Source organism: Numenius arquata, chromosome 8, assembly GCF_964106895.1.
Source record: "Numenius arquata chromosome 8, bNumArq3.hap1.1, whole genome shotgun sequence".
NCBI lineage: Eukaryota > Metazoa > Chordata > Aves > Charadriiformes > Scolopacidae > Numenius > Numenius arquata.
The window spans coordinates 6,981,839-7,006,162 of NC_133583.1; the positions used below are offsets into that span (position 1 = coordinate 6,981,839).

Consider the following 24,324-nt stretch of genomic DNA (forward strand, 5'->3'; position numbering starts at 1 on the left):
TTTGCTGGGGAGAAAAAAAAAATCCCTTGAGGAGCTTGGGGATGTGTGTTTTTTATGTGATCTCAAAACCCTCAGGGAAGGTACAGGAGGGAGGGAAAGAGCAGGTCGTTAACAAAAGCTTCCTTTATCCCAAATTTTAATGAGGTATTGGTGTTAAATAGCAGCAACCACACAGAAATTCACCCAACCTGACTTAGGTTCTCCTGATGTTCAGCCCCTTGGTTTCTCTCATGCTCTTACTTTGCTGGTTCCCTGCTATGGCCCTTGTAGTTTGTGTGTGTGTTTGTTTTTTTTTTTTTTTTCCCCAAGGAAGATAAACCCCACATTTGTAACATAAACCCATTTGGAAATACGGACAGATTAAGAGAAGACTTCTCATCAAACTTTTCTGCTGCAGTTACTCATAGTTGCCAGTAATCTGTGTAGAAACAGGCACATGAAGTCTGGTTTCCTGAGGACTTCTGTCTCCAGGGCTGGGTAAAGCTGTAATTGACTTCCGCAGAATTTTCCTGTTATCTGTTATCTCTGCATAGTGTTTGAATATTGCCCTCCTTCCTCCTGGCTGGCTGTGGTAGATTTTGGGAGTGCGTGGGGCTGAGTGTTTACTGTAGCAATGGACTCAAGCTATCTCAATGCTCTCCTGCCTGCCCCTGGGTCTCCAGCCTGGCAGGAGCTTGCTTGCTCTTCCCACCCCTTTGGTCTCATCCCAGTTTTGGAATATTTGGGTTGAGGACACATGTCCACATCCCCATCTTCATAAAATCATAGAATGATTTGGGTTGGAAGGGACCTTTAAAGATCATCTGGTTCCAACCCCCCTGCTGTGGGCAGGGACACTAGACCAGGTTGCTCAAAACCACATCCAGCCTGGTCTTGAACCCCTCCAGCGATGGGGCATCTACAGCTTCTCTGGGCAACCTGTTCCAGTGTCTCACCACCTTCATAGTGAAAAATATCTTCCTGATACCTAATCTGAATCTACCATCTTCCAGTTTGAAGCCATTACCCCTTGTCCTATCACTACATGAGTCCCTCCCCATCTCTCCTGTAGGCCCCCTTTAGGTACTGGAAGGGGCTGTAAGGTTTCCCCGGAGCCCTCTCTTCTCCAGGCTGAACAACCCCAACTCTCTCAGCTGGTCTTCATAGGAGGGGTGCTCCAGCCCTCGTAATTATCTTTGTGGTCCCCTCTGGACCCTCTCCAATGGGTCCATCTCCTTATGCTGAGCACTCCAAACATGAGGGGTCTTGAACAAGTCTTTCCCCCATTTTTTTGTGTGATAAACAGTGAGGTTTGGTGGCTTTGGTGCATTTATCTGCTCTGAGGAGTCAGTGGGGAGCGTGCCGAGCTCCCTGAGCTGGCAGTTACACCTCGACCCCATGCCTGCTCCCTGGCTGGACTTTGGAGTCCAGCCCTGGATGAGGGGAGGGGGAAACCCCAAAGGAGGAGGAAATGTTTGTTTAATTCCTGACGTAGTGTAAGGTTCAGAGTGAGCAGATTGTGAAATGATACGGAGCAGGGAATTGCTTTGCCCATGGTTTGCAGATAATGTGCAGAAGAGGCAGCTGATGTGGGGCTGCAGTGGCCGGGGGGTGGGTGGGGGGTGGGCTTTATTTGTTTGTGCAGTTTGTTTTTAATTTAAATATGCTATATAATCCCCCCTCCCTCTGAATAGTAAGTGGTTCTTTATTTATAACGGCCTCCCCTTATTATTTGGCCTGAAATACAGGCTGTGCTCCAGCTTTTACGATGGGGATTAATTTTTTTAATGGGTGCAGGCAGGGGGTGGGTGGGCAGGGGGAGCGGGCAGTGTAAGCCCCCCCCCGCCCCGTGTCTGCATTTCCTCCGCTGTCGTGGGGCTTTGGCTTTTCTCTGCCTGTCCCCCAGCCCTGGGGCCAGCCGCCTGCTGCCCTTGTGGCTCTGTGGCTATAAATTAAGCAGCAATGTGTTCCCAGCTGGAGAGGGGCTGGGTAATTGCTCTGGGCAGGTTTATGGTGGGGAGGTGCGAAGTGCCTGCTGTCTGTCTGCCCCCCCCCCCGGAAGCAGGTCTGCAAAGGAGCGTGGGAGAGAAGGGATGTTTCCTCGCTGGGGAGAAAGCAGAGGTGTTCTCCATCCCTGGAAGGATGCAAATCACGAGTTGTGGGGTTCTGCTGCCCCTGCCCACTCTGAGGGCACTCGGTGGGTGCTTGGAGAAGCACACTGGGATGTCAAAGTGCCTCTCTGGAGTTCCAGACTCTGTGTTTTCCTTATTAAGGGTGTGTGTGTGAAAAAAGGTGACAAAAGAGCCATTCTCAAACTTCTCATAAATACCACAGGGATTTCACAGCAAAGCATGGAGACCATTGAAGCTGGTTGGGCATACCAGAAACTATGAAATAGTTGGATTTGATCAACACTTAATTGCTCTCAGACTTCTTGGTGTGGTCTCTCTTGCCCTCTCCCCCATCCCGGAGGAGGCTGGGGGGGGTGCAGGAGTTGGCCTCGTGCCCCTGCTGGCAACTGCATGTGTCTTGTCTCAGGTGGGCTGATGGCACATCAGGGCATCTGCAGATGCCCAAAGTTGCTGGTGCCCCTCTGCCCCCCCTCCAGGGAGGTGTGTGGAGCATCACAGAGGGCTTGCTGTTGCAGGCAGCCTGGCAGGGCTTTTAACTGGCTTATTTGGGCAAAAGCGCCTTATGGTAAGGTTTTATTTGATGCTGTCCCATCTGTTGCTGTTGAGCACACGGGCTGCAGGCAGCCACCTCCTTACCTGCTGCTCGGCTGGCCAAATTTGCCTGTTGGAGCTCCATGGGGTAAGGGTAGGACAGCAGCAGGTGAATGGCAGAGGAGTGGATTCACTGGGGATGATTCCCTTTAATTTTAATTGCCAGTTGGAGTATTTTGAGTGCATTCTTTCCTAAACCTCTGGCTAAGGCTCCCTGTTTGTTCTCCTCGTGTAAAGCAGCTTCCCTGCTCCTGGCTGTCCAGGCTTATGGTGTCTTCTAGAGGCTTATTCTCCTTGGGTTTGGAGGAGCTCTGTCTGCAGGCACATGCATGTACACATTTTTCTGCACCCAAGTCCTTCCCAGCCCAGAGCTGCACTGCTCTTGCATTACATTGTGGGCCAGCATCCAACTTTGAGCACGGGAGAGAGAATGTTTTTGATTCTTTGTGCTGAGAACCGGCTTGCTTTTTCCCCAGCAGACTGAAGCAGAAAACTTCAGATACAGGTAGGAGTTTCCAATTAATTTCATAAAGTTATTAGTAAACAGAACAGTACATTTTCAGCAGCAACAACATTTTAAAAAAGTTTACTAACAAGCAGTTTATTGACCTAGCAAATAGGTGGGTAACACAAGCCTGGAGGTGTATGATAGTTAATGTGTAACCATTAAATAGACTTATTTGGACACTTTTTATGTGTTCATATAGCAATTAAAGCTTATAAACCTGTGGAGTGTGTTCTTTGTGTGGAGTAAAATGAGAACCTTTATCCCAGAGAAGGTGTTCATGGAAAAGGTACAGTTTATGTAATTGTTTTCACGTGACTTGACGTAAGTGTGGGGCTGCAGGGGAAAAAAACCCAGGTACTAGAGCTAATTCCTGAGGCTGATTGCAGTATTGCTGTGTATTGGCTTCCCTCCCAGTGGCCAATTTGGTATATTGAAATCGGTGCTGTTCTGTGTGGGGTGTTTTATTGTGAGCCTCCTGGACTGAGGGTTGTGTCCTTGCTCTAGATGGATTATTTTTTGGCTCTTGCCCCTGTGTGTGTTTGGTGTGTTTTTTTTTTTGTTGTTGTCTTGGAGTAACTTTGGTGGTTGTGTCAAATTTGCTGGGAAAAAAAACAAACCCATAAAATGGTTTCCTGCTGGCTAACCTGATCTAGCAGTAAATGTGAGCTCTTGAGCTCTGTCCTGGCTAAAATAATTACATAGGAACCCAAGCTTTGTGGGAATGTGGAAAAGGCTTGGTTTCTTTTCCTTACCTTTTTCTTCCCCATACAGCGTGTTTCATGGAAAGCAAAGACTGAGTAAGATGTTGGGGATTCAGTAGATGGAGTTTATTTTTTGACTAAAAGAAATGAAAGCTGAAAACCAGACTTGTTTCAGGTCTTTTGCAGCAATACCTTCTCCACACTAGAGCATGTGGATGGTGGGGGAGAAGGGATGGAAGGCAGCCTGGCTCAGTTTGTGTAATTGTGATTGCAGAGTTCCAGGCAAATATTGACACCAGATTTCTTGGCAGACATGCCATTCCTGAGATGCCCTGGGAGTAAAAGATCCTTCACTGGGGTTTGCTGTTGCATGAAGCAGCCCCTCCTGGGATGGTGGAGGTGGTGAGTAATGGGGGAGAAGCTCAGCAAGAGTGGTGGAGCTGAAAAACGTGATGCTAAAGGGGTTTCACCCAGAAATACTATGGTGTCGCATTATAAGGTCTCTAACAAACAGGTGGGTGGTCTGACAGACGGTGGAGAGAGATGGGACACCTTGGTATGTCTGCACTGTCTATCTGGGCATGGGTCGGATGGTCTGACAGATGGTGGAGAGAGATGGGACACCTTGGTATGTCTGCACTGCCTATCTGGGCATGGGTCAGAATGCACGCATCTGCTCTGCTCTTTGCACCACAGGACAGACGTTACTACTTCACATCTTTAAAAAACAAAATAAAACCCAACCACCAGCCACAGAAAGGGAAAATTGGTAAAATTCTGTTTTCCATCAGCAGTTGGCTGCCTGGGCTTTGCGCCGTGGCAAGGGTGTTTTGCTGAGCATGTGTGAGAGAACCTGCCTTCTCTGCTGCGGTTCTAGAGAATACACCAGAGGATTGTTAACATCAGCCAGATACCTCTGTAGTATGGCTTTGTAGTGTAGTCTGGACAAAAGGTTAAATCAGACAGTCGTTTCTGCAGTGTTATTTCCTATACAACACTCTGGAGAAAGTTCAGTATCACTTAGTTAACTTTTGCAGAGCCATTTCCTGTAGGTTTTGTTAGAGAAAAGCTAGATTGTATTTCCAGTTGCAGTAGAGTTTTCCCCTATAAAATGCACTACAACTTATTTTTACACAGTTTTCATTGGTTTGCAAAAGATTTTAGGGGGAGAGCCTGTCTGTTTGGAAGATTCGGAAAGTTTTTTGTTTCATACCTCACTTGCTGTGACAGATTGAGGAAAATGTGTTTTTTAATGTGGCGTTGCTGTAGTCAAGCCAGGCTTGGAATATAGAGTCTACATTAGGGCACGCTCCCATGCTGCTGCAGGTCGGTGGCCTGTCTAAGCCCCAGGATCCAGCTTCTGACAATGCCTGGATTTAGGAAGTACTGAGAAAATTGTGCCACTAACAGCCAGGTTGTCACCTGCCTGAAGGAGAAGTAGTATCTCTTCTTGGTGGCTTCACACCCATGCAACTACCAACCACACTCGTTTCTTTTCTGTGGTTTTTCAACCACATGATGTGCTATTACCCTCCGGTCTCCTTGGATGTGTCCTCTTTCATCACCTCTCCTGTGACCCCATTTGATGGGGTGCCTTGGGTTCTCCATCATGGTTCATCTCAGCATTGCTTCATCTTTTGCACATTAAGTGCTGCATTTCTTTTCCATCGCCATCTTTGATCAGAGCAATGCTTTCCATGAGCCCCAAGAATTCCTTTTTTGATTATGATGGAACACTGACACTTCTTATTAATCTCTATGAAGAGAATAATTATCTGCTCTCAAAGGACATGGTTTGAATTCCCTAAGCGGTGAGCACACCTGTAGCCCTCCCCATGCAGTAACAAACCTTGGGAGCACCTTCTGCATTCATGGTTTTCAAATAAGTGCTTTTTGGAGTGCGAGGCGTTGGTGCGAAGCCAATGTGTGTTTTGCCCCGTGAGAGGTGCGGTGCAAGTAGTGAATGGGGAGCTCCTTGGCATGGCGCCTGGGCTCGCAAGGACCACTCGGAAGAGCGAAATGGTATTTCTGTTCTTGGCCTAATTCTAGTGTGAACTTTTCTCTTTTCAGTGCAGCCAGGTGGCCACCCACATAGAGTTTCGTTATAGGACTTGCTTATTTTTCAGAAGCAAGAGGGAAGGATCTGGCCTTCTTTTAGTGTCTTCCTTCAGAATTTGTTGTTGGATGCAGCCCCCTTTCAGGTGAAGGGGTTCCCTGTGCTTGAAGCTGGGACTGGAGCCTTTGCTGGCATATGCACACCTTCTGGTGGGCAAAAACTAAGATAGTTATAACAAAAAAAGTCTGATCTCAAGTGCCAAGTGGAGCACTATGATTCCAGTAATAATAGTTAAAAGCAGATGAAATGAGCTTATCCAAATACCTTCTGAATCCAGCAGTTTTGCAAGAGATTGGGTCCTTAATTGCTTCCTGTAGCAAAAGAATAGGGAAATGTTCCCCTTCCCATCCCTCTAACCCCCTACAACATGGAAAAGATAAAAATCTATAGAAGGGGGAGTTTGTTCCTTGATTCAACCTTAACATCTGCCCTCCCTTTGAATTAGCTGTGATGCTTTTAGCTGAGAAACTGCGCAAATCTGAGGAAGTTCATTGAATAATAAATCAAGGCATCCATCCAGCGAAGTACATCATAGCCCTTTGAAGTAGATGAAAAAACACCTTCCTGATCTGAAGGCGACACGTGTGCTCAGCTTTGGTGCCTGACTGATGCTAATGCAGGGTTTGAGCTTAGCTCAAGTGCCCCAACCAGGAGTGTGGAGAGAAGCAAGTGTGGGCTTACTAACTGGCTGCTTCATCTTTGCTTCGCCCACAGCCCCATTTGCCCAGGGCTCCTGAAAGGTTGAGAGACCTGAAGAACAAAAAGCCGCAGGCACTGGAAACAGGGGCTGTCTTTTCATCTTGGGAAGTCCTGAGATATCAGACTTCAGGAAGAGCAAGCTCATTTGAAGAACTTTCTAAAATTAGCTGTAACTTTTCTTCTCTCTTAGTCTTTCACAGTTTGAGTTGCATTAATAAAGAAATCTGGCTTTGTAAGTGGAAGGAGTTGAAAAATAGCACCAATAAAAACTGCAAAGCTCTCAAACTTTTTTTTTTAAATAGTGCTTCTGTAAAAGATGTGGCATTGTATGCTGGGGCAGAGTGTAATAAAGATTTTTACTAGTGTTCTTCACAACTTGGTCATAAGCTGTACAGTTGTCCCAAACTCTCCTTATAAAGCCTTTCTCCCTGTATACATCACCACAGTGGTATTGCCTCATGTGTACATGTTTGTGTGTGTATGGCTGTATATGTATCTGTAAATTCACATAGTGAAATTCATATGTACATGTGTAACTTAACTGAGAATATGTTCTTATTTGTGCCATTCTGATGTGTACTAGGTATATGAAGACTGGCATGTGATGACAAAGTTAGTGACTGGAAAGCAGCAACAGATACAGGCTCCCCCTTGCTGCCTTGCAGGTATCCTGTTGCTGTCCCACCAGTAAACACCAGTGCAGGAGTTACGCCAAGAAAGTATGAAAGCTTCTTCTGATAGATGACCCTGCTCTTAACTCTGGGGCAGGAGTATAGTGTTCTATAGCATATTGTAAAATAAAGACCATCTCGTGGAGGAATGTCACTCTACCATGTCAAATGGTCTTTGACCTGCCACTGTGGACCACAATTTGGAAGTTTTTGCATCACACTGTTGCCTCTATGCTGTTTCAACCCCTGGCTATCAGAGGTGATAATACAGCTGTCTGTCATTAAGTGCTCTAGTCTGTGATAAGGTGAGGGTAGAGGAAGCCATCTCTGCTGTTTTCAGGCTGTGTGCAGGGAAGGAAGTTTATCGGGGAGAATAGCTCTGCTTAGGACTTAAAATATGGAGTAAATTAACTTGAAAGTCTCTTCTGGCTTTTCATTGTCAAGTGAAAGGTAGTTTCATGGTAGATTTATTTGCCTTGTTTTGCAGCAAATGCATTATATATAGCTTGGCTTTTATTTCTCTTGATCTAGGTGGAAATGGTTTCTTTAAAATGCAGCCTTTCCATCTTGAAGGTCAATTAAAACGGGTTGGAGGTCAGATAGAATAAAGGGACAGAACATTTGCTTCTTGGTGTATCTATTTCTGTAATGTTATCAGTGCATGTGGTTTTATTTCTAGCATTTTGTTCCAGGGCTTCCTCTAAGACTGAACAAATTGAGTCAGTTGGATGCAGTACAGCTTTCAATTTGGGGTTAGAAATCCATTAAATTGCTTGGTGCTTTATTGGCAATACAAAAGTGCTTGGAATGAAAGTGCATTATGATTGGACATTGATTACTCGAGAGAGGGTGGATGCTTGTGTAAACCACACACCTCCAGCCAGGATGGCCAGTTTAGGTGTTTTTTTTTTTAGCTTAAAATGTGCATGTTTTGCCCTTTAAAATGCCATTCTTTATTACAAAGGAAAAACTATTTTTAAACTGAAAAGGGAAAGATGTGTGTTGGTTTTTTTTTTTTTTCACACCTTCAGGGGATTAGGGCTGGCCCTGCAACATACAGTGCTGCCAGCTGCTGACTGCCCCATAGGTAACCAGTCCTTTAGCTGATGTTTTAAGGTTATAAACATCATTCCTGTCCAGGCACAAGATCTTTGGATTCCGTCAGTGTTGTCATTTTGATCCATGGTATTGAAAAGGGTGGGGAATGTCCTTGCTTGGGTGGATTTTAAACCGAGTAAGTTTATGGTGGGAATAGCGAGGAGTCATAGAATCGTAGAATGGTTTGGTTTGGAAGGGACTTTAAAAATCACCTAGTTCCCAACCCTCTTCCACGGGCAGGGTCCCACTAGACCAGGTTGCTCAAAGCCTCATCCAGGCTGGCCTCGAACGCTTCCAGGGATGGGACATCCGCAGCTTCTCTGGGCAGCCTGGGCCAGTCTCACCACTCCCATAGTGGAAATCTAATCTGAATCTACCCTTTTCCAGTTTGAAGCCAATGTTGTAATTCCACTTGGACTGCTCCTAGGATCCGAAAGGGGTTTACTTCCATTGTAGAAAGCTGCAGTGTTGTCTAGGTGTTTTGTGAGACCAGGGTTATTGCCACCAGGTGGGAAGAGGGGAGCGGAGCCAGGAGGGGTGGCCACTGCCTCTATTCTGGGAGGTACAGCCAAGGTGGCTGCTTTGGCTCTGGGCACTGAGCTTGTTAAACTCTGCAGCACATCTAATGAGAGACCTTCAAGCCAACAGATCTCCTGGGATTTTTTCTCAGATGATGGCACAGCGGATATACTGGGTGGCTGATGAAGAGCAGCCACCAGTGGAACAGTGGTGTAGGGTGGCCAGCCTGGGCTGATGGAGAATGGGAGAACAGGGGTTCTTTCTGGGAAATGCCTCTGTTTTTGCAGCGTTCTGCTGTATGAGGGTGGGAGGAGATGCAGCCCCTCTTTGCAGTGTTAAAAAGCAGTGTCAAGTGCAGGAGAGGCAAAAGCAACAGGCAAAATCTGCATGCTAAGACTTTCCCCCCCCCAACTCTTTGCCTGACTAGTTTTAACCAGCACACAAATACTCCTTTGTGCTGCTTCCAAGCGAGCTGGTTTTTTGGGGGAAGATCGGTCCTGCCTGATTAACTATTAATAAGAAGAACTAGGAGAGAATGAAGCGCTGAGCAAACACCGCGGGCGGGGGTAGCCTGCCCTTTCCCTGCCATTAATGATTGACCGGGCTCCACTCCGCAGCGGCTGGACAGTGCCGTGACCCGTGTTGTCCCTGGACCAGGGATGGCCGAGCCCCAGTTTCCACTGGTTCTGCAGAGGGATGGTGCCGGATGTGTGCCAAAACTTCAGCATCAGGGTTTGGTGCTCTCCCTTCCAGTGTACGCCCGTGAACGTGGTGCAGCTGATCAGTGCCACTGTGAGAGCTGTGCCCGGTGATGTATTTACTGGATTAATGTTTTTGATAAGTCAAATGTGGTGTTGGAGCGCTGGAAAAATGTCTTCTCGGGTAGTTAAGCACTCTGAGCTTACCAGAAATCATGATTGAAACCACTTGCGTCCCCGAAGAGAGCAGCGCGCATCACAATTACGTGTTTTAGGAGAAAAAGTATCTTAAAAATATGGGTTATTGGATATTATTGAATGATTGTTGATCTCGGATGTTTTCTTAAACTGTGGAAACTTCTGAACAGTGTTTGGGGAGTTTCTGAATTATCCCTCTTTTCCAACCGCACTTGACCTGTAACCCACAGCTGGATTTTGCAAAGTCATGTGGTGGGAGGGTGAGGTTGCCAGCAGTTGAACGTATTGCTGTGGGTCTTTCCAAGCATTTGAAAAAGCCAGAGGTTTAACATGGTTTATCTGCTGCGAGTACTTGTGTGAAAAACTGCACAACTTTCAGATGAAAATATTTGCTTTGCAGAAGTAGCAGTTTTTGAAACTGTAAATAGAGCTTAGTGCTGATTTATCAATGCAGCTCTTGTTATCGGTTAATGGAGGCTTAGCAGTTGTTCTAAGGTAGACACGTATAGTAAATTATATAGTTGTTAATCCTCAATAAATTGGTTTAGTACGTTGAATACACAGTGGGGAACCTTAATTGAAAATGTTAGTAAAGAAGTCATGGCCTTTATTGATTTACCAAAGAAATGCAGTGGTGATGGAAGCAGGAGCAATTTGTTTCATGGGTATTTTGTTTATGAACTGGGCCTCCAGCCCTCGCTTCAGTGGTTTCAGACGCTGTGCGTTGCCTTGTGGAGGCAAAATCGCTGAGAAAGACGTTTGCCATCAAATTAAAAGAAGGGTGAGTTTGCTCTTATGCAGTGGAGCAAACAACTTGCAGGGTTTTGGTTTTAGGGTATGTCTTTCTCATGACAGTAGGTAGCACTTTTAATTAAAAACAATAAAGCCAGAACAAACCCTATGGGTGTTTGGGCAGATGAAGGGTGGAGTTTTATTTGTGGGTTAAAAAAAAAAACTTCCACATCCTGCTTTTCCTTCCAAGTCCTTACCTGTCACAGGTGGCAAACCAGGATTACTTTATGTTAAATTAAATACAGGCTTTTATATTTAGATGTCCGTGCCCCCTTTGAAATGTGTTTTTGCTTTGAGGCAATCCTTGCAGCTGATGGCTCGGTGTGTTTTGGAGAGGATCAGTCTCCTTCAGGCAGTGCAACTTAATAGAAGCAGCGAATAAAGTGGAAAAATTGCTGCAATTAAATACTGCCTGCTCTAACCCTTGCAGCATCCCGTTCCCTGTATACAATACTCCCTTTGACTGGGCTGTCTTATTAGGAGCAGAGGAACATGCAATGCTAATGGGAGGGTTTGTAGCGCAGTAACTGCGGGCAATGTGGCTGCTGCGAGTGTTTTGGGTTTGGTTTGGTTTTTTGTTTTTTTTTTTTTTTTTTCAGAAGCAGAGAAAGCGTTGTTGAATACCTTGTCGTTCATGCTTGCTTCGTCCTGCCGTCTTCCGTTGGTTCAGGTCCCTGCTGGCTGCCGGGGCAGGCTCCGTGTGTCCCCAGCCACAGGACCGCTGCTGGGGCTGGTGTATCATTCTAGAGACCGAGGGCTCACAGTCCTCTCCCTGCTGCTGAGGAGGCCACTGGATGACTTTCAAACTGCTTCACTTCTTGAAATCTCACTTTACTTTTGTGTTTTTTGGAGCATGGAGCAGTTGCAATATTGAAAAAACTCTTGTTGAGTGGACCAGGATCAAGCCCTGATGAAATGAGTATCCTCACATCTCCTGATGCCGCAGAGACATAGCAAGGGGTCCATAAGCACCTGAGTTACCCAAGTGCTTTGCACATACATTGTGGTGTATTTGCATATGTGTGTGATTATGTACATTAAGTGGAAGCTAATCTTTCTTTAAAGATCTTTTAAAAAAAAATAATTAACTAAAACCAACCAAACAAACCAACTTAAAACATTTGGGGTGTTTGGAGATGGTCTTCCAAGCAAAATAAAATAAAAAAAAAAAAAGGCAGGAAAGAACTTCACTTTTGTTTTGCTAAAGTTATTAAAATAGGAGAAAATGGGATCCTAGGTTTTGTTAAAACACATTTGTGTAAACCAAACAGGGCCTGAAATAACCTGACACTGCCCTCTTTGAAGAGACAAACTGGTAAATGTTCCTTGTTGTAGGAGATGTAGAAGCCCCAGCAGCAGTGCAGCGTTACCCAACGCTCCTGCAAAGGGCTTCTCTGCCCTTCCTCGGCCACCGATGACAGAGATATTTGTATTTGCAGCCTCATGTGAGCAGACCGGCTCTGGTGGTGGCTTACCAGGCTCGTACACGTGCCAGATGTGTGATCTCTGCGCCCTTGTGAGCAGGAACAGTTGTGAGCACAGAGTGGCCGGGCAGGAGCAAGGGCCAGGGCTGTAAATGTGTCCCGGAACGTTACTTGAAGATAAGATAATTCCCTCATTCCTCCAACCATATCAACCACGTGCTAACTTAAATTGTAGTCCGGCACAATGCTTCTCAGTGATGTGGTTTTAATTAGTATTCTTTGCATTAATGACTGCATGCATCTGCTGGAATCGGTGCGGTATTGATTCTTTGGGGATCATGCTACAGGAATTTCCTTTAGACAGTGGTGTTGGTCATGACTGAGAGTGATTCATGGTGCATTTTTCTTGGTGTCTGGATGACCTCTCAAAGTTTGTCTTCACTGTCAAATTAGCTCATATTATGGCTTGAGGGTTGCCCTTAAGTTGACTCCCTTCTGCACATAAAGCCCCTTATATGAGCAGGCTATTAACCCAAGCTAATATGATGCTGCTGCTGCTAATTTGAGCTAGGGCATAAGTAAAGCCTGAGTGAACACATTGGCTTAGCTGCTAACAGGACCTCTCAGTGATGGGGCACAGCTTCACCCACATGGGTGCTGCTTGTCCTTCCCATGTCCTGCAGAGTCCCCTTCTCCCCAAAGCATTCACAGCAGCAAGGCAGGACATTTGCTTCTGGTGCCCTGTGTTTTGTTGCTCTTACCTCTTTTAGGAGGTAACTCTTGCTGATGCTTGGTGTGGGACACCTCTGTCCTTTCTCCTGTACGCTGGTGCATTGCACAGGCAGGCAGAGCTCCCTGGGGTATGCTGCAAAAGAAATCACGAGGGCTGCTTAATGTAGCCATGGGCACCCCAGAAATGTGAGCATCCCAGAGGCTGTGCAGCCCGGTCGGGCAGTCCCAGTATTGCCCAGCAGCGTGGGGGCTCCCACTTGAGGCTGGGTGAACCGCAAGACATAGCGTGGGTGCAGAGTCCTTCAGTGCATCCTTCAGCAAAGATGTATTTCAGTTCCTTGTCCTTCCTGACCATAGGGCTGTTAGGCTGAGTTTTGGGAGCAGTGGAATAGAGGTGAGGGTGATGAGGGAGCTGAGGGGGAATAAGAATCTGTAGTTTTCTATCAGTTTTGCAAGCAGATTCAAAGGAAACCCGGGAGTGGCTGTGGTGGGTTGGGTGAGTGATTTTCCCAAGTCCAGACTTGGGCTGCTGGCAGTGCATCAGCCACTTCAAAGGAACCTGCGAGAAATCCTCCAGAAGGTAATGAAGGACTACATGTCTAGTATGTGAAAGCTCCTTCTGACTCGCATCACTGTGGTAGCTTATGCAACTCCATTTAGTGGCCGTTCGTTTTAGGGGGAACTGGAAAAATCCCATTTAAGGGAAGGTGTTGCTGTGCAGTGCAGCTGTGGGTAGCTGGCACTGGCTGCAGTAGCTATTTGTCTGCTCTTGTCTCATGGGAGTAGATTTTGGACTTGTCCTGCACATGAGAAGAAATAAATGGACTAAAGCGGCTTCTTTCTGTCCCTACAGTCCATACAACCACCTAAATCCTCGCATTCGCTTTGATTGCTTTGTGCTTCAATGTTAAGCCTTGAATGTCACTGCTTATGAGGACTCTGCCATCTCTCTGGGAGCTCACAAGCTCGTTTAAAGGATAAATTTGAGTGTGCTTTCTTCTCTGCACAGCTGTGTACTTTTAGGATGGGCAATGTGTTCCCTCTCCTGTTCCCCTGGCCCCCATCCCCTAGCTAATTCAGCTGCAGCCATGCTTTTCATACCCAATCAAGTGTGCATGGGGCCTCCATTCCAGCGCTGTAAAGCCATCTACAAACATGTGGGAAGAGGATGGTGCCTATTCAGTAAGCTGTGGACTAGGCAGCTATCTTTCGACAGATTAGCCAGAGGAATTTCTATTACAGGGCTCGATTGTTCCGGGCCCACAGCTTGCTTTTGTGCAAGAGCAGTGAAAAGTTGTGTTATGACAATGGTTGACAAAGTGTTTAATGAAAGACTCAGTTGGCAGTGGCAGAACTTCGAGCTGTCCTCCTTTTCTCCAATGCCTGTCATCAAAAGGTGCAGAAATGCTTTTGACATAATCTTCCACACTGACAGATAAATGGTTTTGATGTAAGGGTCGGAAACCTTCACCTTGCTGAACAGAATTCAGCCACCATCATGGTGAGCAGAGACCAGGAGCCACATATGTCTCTATTCCTTTGTCTGGCGAGCCAGCCAGGCACCTTTTTTTCAAAAGAGAGGTGGCTTTTCTCCACACTGGCCAAGTCTCCAAAGCAGAGCCAAAACTTCTACATGAACTTCAGGTCTACCCCACACCTTGCCCAAGGAGGCACGATTGGCATCTCGTGGTTCAGAGAGCTGACTGATCTCTCCTGGCTGGCAAGCAGGACTCCTTATGTGACAGCATTATTACTTTGGGGAGGTGGTTTCAAGGCAGGCTACATACCTGGTTATTTAACAAGGCTTTCCTTTCAGTCTCTGCAGTGTTCAGTGATCCACAGTGCCACTTTCACAATGCTAACTAAAGGCAAACACTGCTTTCTTATTTAGAGGCTGGAATGGATGAATAGATAGAACAAGGCCCTTCCCATATTGATTTAACAGGCTCTCTGTTCCCGATCATGGGCATCTTAGTAGTTGCAAAAACCCTGCATTGTTGGATTAGCCAATACAAAGAAGACTTGAAGTATGCAATGGATAAATAATGTGCAGAGCACTTCTCATGCCATTAAGTCAAAATGCAGTTTTTTAAAAAAACCTATAAACCTCAGACCAGCTGCTATTCACCAGGGAAAAAACAATCTGAATGTTAGAGGCCGCTCAAGATGTTGGCTCTGCTCTGTCTTCTCTGCCATCTGTAGAAGCTTCTGACCTTTGTAGGATGCTTCCCTGAACTTGCAGCCCAGGCTCTTGTCCAGGATTTATGTTGGTTGTCTGTTGAATTCTGTTTTCTTTCCACAGTTGCCTTGGAGGGATCAAAATATCCTCCCATGAGTAATTCAACAGAAACATGTACCCATGGAGAGAAGCAGGCAGGACACTGGGCAGTCTGATTCTGCCGTGGGTATGCCCACACTTGGACTCGGCTATACCCATATGTAGATGCAGGTGCCAGGAAATGGGCTGACCACGCATGAAGGACATTGGTCTCTTTGGAGTGGCATCAAACACTGTAGATGATACTTTATAAGCTGCCACTTTGAAGAGGTGCCCCGCACCTGAGATAGCTCAGATGGTTTAGGGGAGTGCTGATTTGGTAAAGGATAGGGTTTGGGGTTTTGAGGGCTTCTTTGAGGGCTTTGTCTTCTTTGAAGAAGACATTTTAGAATAATAATGGCAGAAACATTTGCTCAGTGAGCCGCTGCACCACTTCATGGCATCAGACCAAGGGGCTCTTGAAGAAGGAACACATTCTGTGCTATGGGAGAGCAGAAACATTGCAGTTTTCAGTGATGGGACAGTTGTTCCCCCAAGCTTGGCATCTCCAACCAGCCTTCATTGCTGGTCTGCTTGGCCTGGAGAGGCTGAGCTGATGGGGATGTTACAGCCCGTGCAGCGCTTCATGCACTGCCGTATGTTTGGGATCCATGCTTTGTGGTGGGGGAGTGTCATATGCACCCATGACCTCAAGTTTTTGAGTTCCCTTCTTTATTTGCATTACTGGAGCCCAACCAAGATTGAGGCCTCATTTCATCAGCATTGGGCTAAACCGAGACAATACCTACCTCAATTTTATTTACAGTCTAAATAGACGAGACAGACAAAGGGTGGCTGTGGAAACAAAAGCTCTGGAGAGGTGATGTGACATGACCCGGTCACCCAGCAGGAGATTAAGAGAGCCGGGAATAGATGGAGGTTTCCTGACTCCCGGTCCCAATGATCTATCTATTGGAACTCGTTAATTCTTTCTCCCATTTGCATGCCGTGACTAGCATGCCAAGTACTGTCTAGTGAGGGGATCTGCGTTCCGGGAAACACGTCCTTTGATTGCTAATGCTTCAGGCTAGAAATTCCTGGGCATTTTAATGTAAGTTAAAATACAGCTAGTCTCAAAAATTGAGTAAACTGTTTATTTTGGTGTATCTATTTAATTTCAAGCCTCCTGTTTATTTTGCACTGACCCTGTATTTCTAGCTTTCGTTTCCCCAGTGGCTTTTGAACAGTGTGTTGTGTGTTTGGTGTGGATAGCTGGCAGCTGGAGTGGGTACCGTGGGGAGGACTGAAGACTTTGGCATACAAAGAAGGTGAGGTTCACCTGTATTTCTGCAGCAGCCGTTGGAAAGTCTTTCTGTTGCTGGAGCAAGCAAAATATGGTTGAAGAGCCAGCTACTTGTTCAATGCCTTTGATGTTCAGACTTCTCCAATGGCTGTAGCAACAATCAGAAAGTCACCTTGGGTGATGTTAAACCATGAAATCCTTTAATTTATGAAGCACTTTGGTTTTTTCCACTTTCGAACTTCCGAAGTTCACATCAGCATCACTCAGTGCTTGAGCATGGGCTAAGCCAGGGATCTGTTCCCTTTGACAGGTGTAGGGATGATCAGTTTGATGCCTGTGATTCTCAGTGCTCGGTTCATAAAATGGCCTCTTAGCCTATTGCAGAGGAATGTTTTGAGGATAAGTAGGTTACCTTAAGAAATGCAAAGATTTGCAGCAATAGAAGGCATAGAAATACATTAAAACAGATGGATTCGTGCACGGTCATGACCGTGGTTGTATTTCCCCCTCAGTTTGTCACGAGCATTTCTGTGTCAGCTTTATCTTTATTGTGTTGAGCCTATAGGACATTACCTGTTGTATTTTCTCTTTTTGCCTGTACATCAGGCAGGGACAAGCTCCAACCTGATTTTGCTGTGTGGTTTAAAAAAAAAAAAAAAAAAAGTAGTAATGTAATCTGTGGGCAAATTGCACTTTAATTCGTAATTGTGCTATGAATATGGACTTGGCTTTCAAACGCACTCTGAGTTTAAACTGCAGTTTGACTTTTATTTAGATAAATGCCTTTGAGTTCACAGTGAAATGGATATCTGCTGTAGGCTGGTATTGATTTAAAGGTCTCCTGAGTGTTTTAAAAGACAGTAGGGGCTTACAGGACAGCATATTTTAAAACTAGATGCTTGGTTAGGTTTTACACTCCTATGCAGCTTCAGGTCTAGATCCTGTTAAGAGCCAGCTTATGCTGTTGATTTGTAGAGCCTTGTTTCACAGTAGGTATTGGCAAAAAATTGAACATTTCAGGCAAGATGCAAGGAACCGTCTTCAGAGCTGGCTGCTCTGAAATGATGGAGAGCCGTGTGTGCATGAGAACTATCGAATGGTTCCTGTGTGCGGGGGAATGCTTTGAGGACTTCCCATAAATGCGTCGTAGGAGGGCAAGTCATCAGTAATTGCTTTTTAGCTCAAAAAGAGGTATTTATCACTTCCAACCATGCAAGGTTGGTGAACTTTGTTGTCCTTCAAGTCTTGGTGTTAGTAAGCGTTGCTGTGGGCCTGGATTCCTCTTTGCATTGCCACCAAGTGCAATCGGCGAACAGGAGCAATTAAACCAGGAGGTCTCTGTCTATGCTCTTCTGGCAGCTGCCCTTTTTGGTGTCCCTCAGCTCTTGGGTCACGTAACCTGGGTAAAAGTTCAGTAGGAGTCTCGGTGACTTAGATCCTGTTTACCTGTTCGGGCTCCAGACCTTCTTGGGTTCTGTGGGCAGAGCTTTAAAACAAAGAAGATACACAAAACAGGGAAGATTGGCCAGTTTTCTAGTCAGACTGGCTTGGTGGTTTGAATAAGCAGCTGAATGTTTGAGGGCTTATCTAAAATCAGGCCATGAATCTTTTGGGTCATGTTCAGAGGTGCAGTAAGAGGGTGTAACCTCCCTGTAGAGGAGATGAGGGTTGAATTTTACCCAGGATAATATCCTAGAGCAGGGTGTGGAGCAGGGAAAATTAAAGTAGGTCCCCCTCACAATTTCCTTGCAACCACTTGTGGTTGCATTTCTTGCTACCGCCCATCAATTTGCCTCCTCCCTCTTTAGACTACACGCTCACAAGAACATGCCAGCACTGCATACATCACGTTAATTAAGCCACTTGTTAATTTCCGCATCATTAGTCACTTGGTCTTAATTGATCTGTGCTCTCCTGGTAAGTCCCTAGCTACAGGTTTGACCTGTTGTGTGCGGTGTGCTGATAGTGCATATCTCAGAGGGGAGACTCTGCTGTTGCATGGAATGATGCTACAGCAGAGCATGGCAAAGCACTTGCTTGTGGTTTTCAGAGTCGGTACTTTATTTGCATTATTTTGTCTGTTTGCTGTCCCCAGCAGTCCTCGCAGTCTGTCCCTTCCAGGAGCACGTTGAGCTCTGGCTGTATTTCCAAACAGGGGCATCCCATAAGGCAGGTCTGCTCTCCCACTGGGCTGTTTTCAGATAATACAGCACAACCTATTTGCCATCCATCAGTGAAGCGCTATAACGTGATCTAGATTGGGACTGTCAGGCAGTTGGAACGCGTTGGTTAGGGTTGTTGAGGACCAAGGCATGTACTACTGCATGACTGGCTGAAAGCTTTAATTGCCGATTCAAAGAAAACATTTAGTGATATGTTAATAATACTTTGTTAGAAAATATAGAATATATTTTATGTTTACACATAGTAAGTGCACATACATATGTGTGTAGACCACTGTATACACAGGTATGTACAAAACATAAAAAATACCCTGTGTGAATATAGCTATAAAATATTGAGCAGAAGGTTTGTTGATTGTTTCAGTTCAGACTTTAATTTGTCAGGAAATATCCTATTCATCTGTGATTGGTTTTGTGGTTGTGAATAACCAATAGAAGAATAATAAATGTAATTGTGTAATACAAAGACAAATTAAAACCACACTGATGCAAAAGAGGAAAAAGCTTAGGGAGAGCTAGATAACGTTTTGATCACAGGACTAAACTCACTCCTGTATTCAGCAGAAAAGTGCTGCTCTGCCATGTTTAAGTGCTCTTGCTAAAAACAAACCCACCCTCCCAGTGCAATCCACAATAATTAAGATGACTGTTTTGCTGAGCACGGTAACTGCAGTGTGCTGATCCCACTGTCTTTTATTTTAACAGAAACCTGAGCTACAACAAGTTGACGGAGATTGATCCTTCTGCCTTTGCAGGGCTTTCGAACCTGCAGGAAGTGTAAGTATTCCTTCAGAGGTTTTAATTGTATTTTGCCAGGGCAGCTTGTGGGCCAGGAGGAAATTGTATACAGTTTCCTAAGATAGTACCTTCCTTTAACTAACTTGAATGAGCTGATTTGACTTCGTGTGGAGGTTTTTTTCTCCATATTGTACCTGTGATGTTTTTTTTAAACTAATCAATTAGCAGAACACAACATCCCAATTAAAACAGCGTAGCTGTTATTGGAAATCATTGGAGTTTGCCTCCCTTGGTCTTGTGCAATGCTCTGAGGGAACAGTTCAGCTAACACACCTGAACATACACACAGAGCTCCTTGCTGAAAGGATAACCCTGAAGCAAGGCAGAACAGCTGGGATGGTGATACCTGATGCCAACCTAACCCAAATCTCCCAGGAAACAAAGGTGTAGTGTAGTGGATAACAAAGCACTTAACTGTGTCTTCTCCTCTCAGACGTTTGTGCTCCTTTTGGAACCAGAACAAATTCTGTTTGAAGTCTGCTAGGAGAGCCTAAACCAGCAGAGCCGTCTTCTGCTTTGGTGGGGGAAGAGAAGGAGCTGGTGAAGGTCTGAGTGGTTGTGCCAGACCCCCCTTGCTGGTAAAGGAAAACCTTGTTTGGGGAATAGCGGGATTTCCTAGCTCCTGATCTGTGTAAATGCTCAGCAGTTAGGCTCGCAGAGGAGCTGTGCTTGTCAGCTATTCACAGTGATTCCTGGAGCTCTGATTTTTGGGTTTTGAAAAACGAAAGTGACTGAAATTGCAAGCGGTGGGTTGAGGTAATGAGCTTGCATTTGAATGTTGAATCGCTGGCATACTTGAGGTTTGGGCTCTGTTTGAAGAGCTACTGATGCCTCATGGGAAACTGAGAAAACATTTCCTTTCAGAAACAATACTGCGCTCTGTGTGCATCGTGCATTTTCTCTTGTCCCCTGTCTGTTTTCATTAAGTGTTGGCTCTGGGACTTGTGGAGGGGCCAGATCCTGTGATTCTGAAATAGGCAAACCAGTCTGCTGCAAGTGGGAGTTCTGCCTGACTGATGTCTGCAGGATTGGACCGTGGGGATTAGTGTTCCATCTCTGCCCTGCCTGAGTGCCCCTGGCTCCCCTGCTTATACTAACAGCAGGGACTTGCTAGGGATCCTGATTAAGTGAGGAATATGCATCAGGAGGGACTGCAAACAATTCACCCATAATCATCCTACAGCGCAGTCAGGGAGGGGAGAGAAAGTGATGCAGGTGAGCAAAATGCTGCCTACAGGATCCGTTTCCTCAACTTTTCTTTAAACCATGGAAAGCCTTAAATTACTCTGTGCTTAAGAAGAGAATCACTGGCCTGATCCCATGAGACTTCAGAATTATCTTAACATGATTGTGGCTTAGCAATGGCTTTTATTTGTGGAAGTGCCTGAAGGCATGTGACTTCAGGGAGCGTGGGGCTGGGAAATGCGTGTGGCTTCTGATTCCTGAGGTAGGGAGCTCCCTTGTGCGAAGTGCTGCATGGGTGGAGAGCAGGATGAGCCCTGCACTGAACAAATCAGCTGCTAAAAAAAAAAAAGATACCGGGGTTCGGGGGAGGTAAGTAATGCAGCCCGTGAATAATGGTGCAGATAAGAGCTGCTTGCTGTGTCAGAAAGGCAGGGTTGGGGAAAAAGGGGAGAGCGGAGGAGTGAGTAGGAGGGAAAGGGAGCAGTCAGAAATGGGAGACTGGAAGGGAGGCAGAGGTCTGGAGCAGAGCCTGGAAGGCAGGCTCTGGAAAGTGTGAGGGGAGAAGCTCTATTAAAAGCCCTATCTACCAATCTTGGTTGCTTTTGAATAACAGCTAAACCACAGACCACTGAAATAAACTGCATTTCACAAAGAGAACCACATCTGTACTGCCAGAGCATCTCCATTCTGAGGTTGGGTGTTTTTTTTTTTTTGTTGGTTTTTTTTTTTTAAGCACTTTGCAAACATTCATGAAATAAGCATCATGCTGTGGCATGTCTTGAGAGTAAGTCAGTGTTTTGCTGTACGCGCTGTGCTGGGCAAACCAAGGCACCCTCAGGGAAAGAGATTGCCCCAAATAATAGATGCATTGATAAGACCTGAAACCTCCCATGATGCTTCGAACACGGTGCCTGTGGTTCCTGGGCGTTACGGATGAGGCTCAGAGCTCTGTGTTTGTGTCTCTGTATGTGAATAATTAATGTGATATATCGTGAAAACCGTTTTTTTCTTTTCCCCCCTTAATTTTAAGAAAATCTCTGTAAACCAAAAGATTTAAACTTAATAGCTTATCTTGGATGCTCTGTTTTGCTTTACTAAGATGGTAATAAGGTAATAGCTGTATTTATCTTACATTTTTTCCTTTTCCCTGGGTTTAGGCAGTTGTTTGTGGTTTTTTTTCTAAGAAGCTTTTTTTTTTTACCTTGAAAAGTTAAAAACTGTGTGGGATGAAATTTAGTAGCTCAAAGTGATATGAAACCCCATGATCCCACATGCTCTGAAATAAGTAACTTTGTGCTGATGAAGGCTCAGGTGGAAGGGGCTTGAGTGTGACATTTGCTTTCCTCCTTCTGGACACCTATGTCTTCTCTCATCCCCTTTGGTGGCTCCCTCTGGGGTCCCTCCATCCTCATACCTTGGTTGAAAGGGTAGAATGGAAGATGCAGCTGTGGGGTAGGCTCTGTGGTCCTTTCTGGGGTTTCCTCAGGTCGTATGGATCATGGGATCCATGAAAGTGATGGTTGCATGGCTCTCAGGTTTTCCAAGCTCGGTTGTAACAAAGAAGTAGTAACTGTGCTAAAATTCCTCTCCAAACAACTCACCTTTTATTTTCTAAAGTGCCTTTCACTGAAAGCTCTGGAGAGCTGTGCTATTTTTGAGCCGGCTCCATTTCAGCTTGACACCAGCCTGGCAACTGGACTGTAAATATTTTATACGGGTGGCCCCCCTCCTCCTCTGCCTTCGCATCCCGAGGCAGCAGGTTTGTGTTGTCAAAAGCGGGGAGGGCTGGGGAGGAGAAAGGAGACTGAAAGTTTAAATTTGTTGAGCCTGGCTGTTCTATTTTGGGGTGGTTCTTTTTGCTATTTTCTCTTTTTTTTTATTCCTTTACATGGGGGAAGGGGAAGATGAAGAGGGAAATCCCAGGCAGATACTGAGCTTGGCTGTCTGCTCTGCGTAAGCAACTGGTGTCTGTGAGCCGAGAGAGCAAATGAGGTGGGAGAACCACTTCTGACCTGACAGAGGCTGATATATGAAAATCACACTTATGTCAGAGAAGGTTTTGACCACTTGGTTGACGCCGGTCGGTGTCAGAGCTGCTTAACCAGAGCTGACTCAGGCTAGCGGAGGGTGGGCCTAATTATCCTCCTTCTCCTGTGCCTTTCCAAAAGATGCTCAGTTGGATGTTAATAAAAACATGGCACAAATATAAGCATTTTAATGCTCTTTCCAGCTTGCTTTGTACCTTTGAAAGCTCTAGACTTTGCTATAACATGAACAACAATGAGCTTTTAGTTGCAAAGTGGAGCTCCTTGCTGAATTGCAATGCGTCTGGCACTTTTTCCCCTTACATTTTAAGGTACGGGTATAATGTCGGAGGCAGAGCTGAGGCTGAGGAAAGCTTTTATCCCAGCAGTGCCTGGAACTCCTCGTGAAATCAAATATCTTGCCTGCTCTCGGAGGAATCAGAAGGATGGTCTGGGATAGATGGATGGATGGATTGCTGTTCTCTTCCCACATGCCAAAAATAGTTTTAAAGGGATGGGGGGGGGGGGGGGAGGGAAACCCCACCACTGTAATTTAGGATTGCCCCAACTCATGCCCAAGGCTCAGCACAGCTCAGCTGTGCCGTGCTCCCCTGCCTGCTGCAGGATGCTCTGCTTCTCGCACCCGAGTTGTGATTTTTTTCAAGACGCAGGAGGGGAACAGTTGGAACAGGAGGCAGCGGGGAGAGACCCAGCGAGGCTCTGCCTCCAGCGACAGCCCATCGGAGGCGGCTGGGGGTCCTGGGCAGCCGCCGTGTGCTGCCCCGCTCGGCTTTAATGGCTTCAGCATGCGGCGGTGGGGGAGCGGGCAAGATGGCTAAGAAATTAGGTAATTTTCAAGCAGCCAGACAAGCGACTGTTACAGTAATTAATTGACTAATTCACCATACAAACAAGGGCTCTTTAAACCAAGGAAGAGCCGGTCACGTGGCAAGGATCTGTTTTCAGTCAGAAAAACACTTCAAACATTGGGCCATTGAGGGGGGACGTTTTTGTACCAGCGTTTCCAGGAGCGGGGCCCTGTCTGCAATTGACATTAGTCCTGGGGGGCTGCATGGTGCTCCCCAGCCGTCCAGCTGGAGCAGGTTACCTGGTTTTGGTGGCATTACTGTGCCCAGTGCCATTTGTGTGTGTCTTGTGTGTGTTGCTGGCTTCACGGGGCTGCCCTTTATGGGATTTCCAGAGCTTGGCCTGGTGTGGAGAGGAGGCCTGAGGCCGCCATTCCCCACCGCCATGGCCCAGCGCCCTGGCCTGGCATGGAGGGGTGAGCTGGGGCTTGGGGAGGGAGATAAATTCATTGTCCTGAGGCGGTGGGACCCGGCTGCCTCATGCCGTGGGTGCCAACAGTCTCCTCTCTCAGGCTCAGCTCCCTGTGGAAACTCAGGCCGATCAATGGAGGGCTGTGGCACAGTGCCTTCCTCAGTGGCGCTTGGCTTCACTTAAGGGAATGGGTGGGAAGGAAAAAAAAAAGCCTTGCTTTTATAAAAATAGATACCGTGGGACCAGTTATGGTGGCTCTCATTTATTAAAGGGTTGGGCTGGGAGGATAAAGCGGGACTTGGACTCAGGCAAACCCCTTGAGATGGAGGCCTCTGCCAACATGTCAGTGTTCCCAAAGAGTCAGGGGGAATAAGGAAGCGCCGTGGCCATCCCCTGCTCCTGCACACTCGGTTGTAGGCTGTTTGCTTCAACAACTAA

General features: G+C 46.2%; 1 protein-coding gene across 1 annotated transcript in view; it reads left to right on the forward strand.

Moving 5' to 3' along the window:
* The window catches only part of LRIG1 (leucine rich repeats and immunoglobulin like domains 1), a 92,106-nt gene that overhangs the window by 17,776 nt on the left and 50,006 nt on the right, over window positions 1–24,324 (forward strand). The window contains exon 2 of the mRNA XM_074151397.1: window positions 19,307–19,378. Coding sequence (XP_074007498.1) covers window positions 19,307–19,378 — 72 coding nt within the window. The remainder of the gene's footprint in view (window positions 1–19,306; window positions 19,379–24,324) is intronic.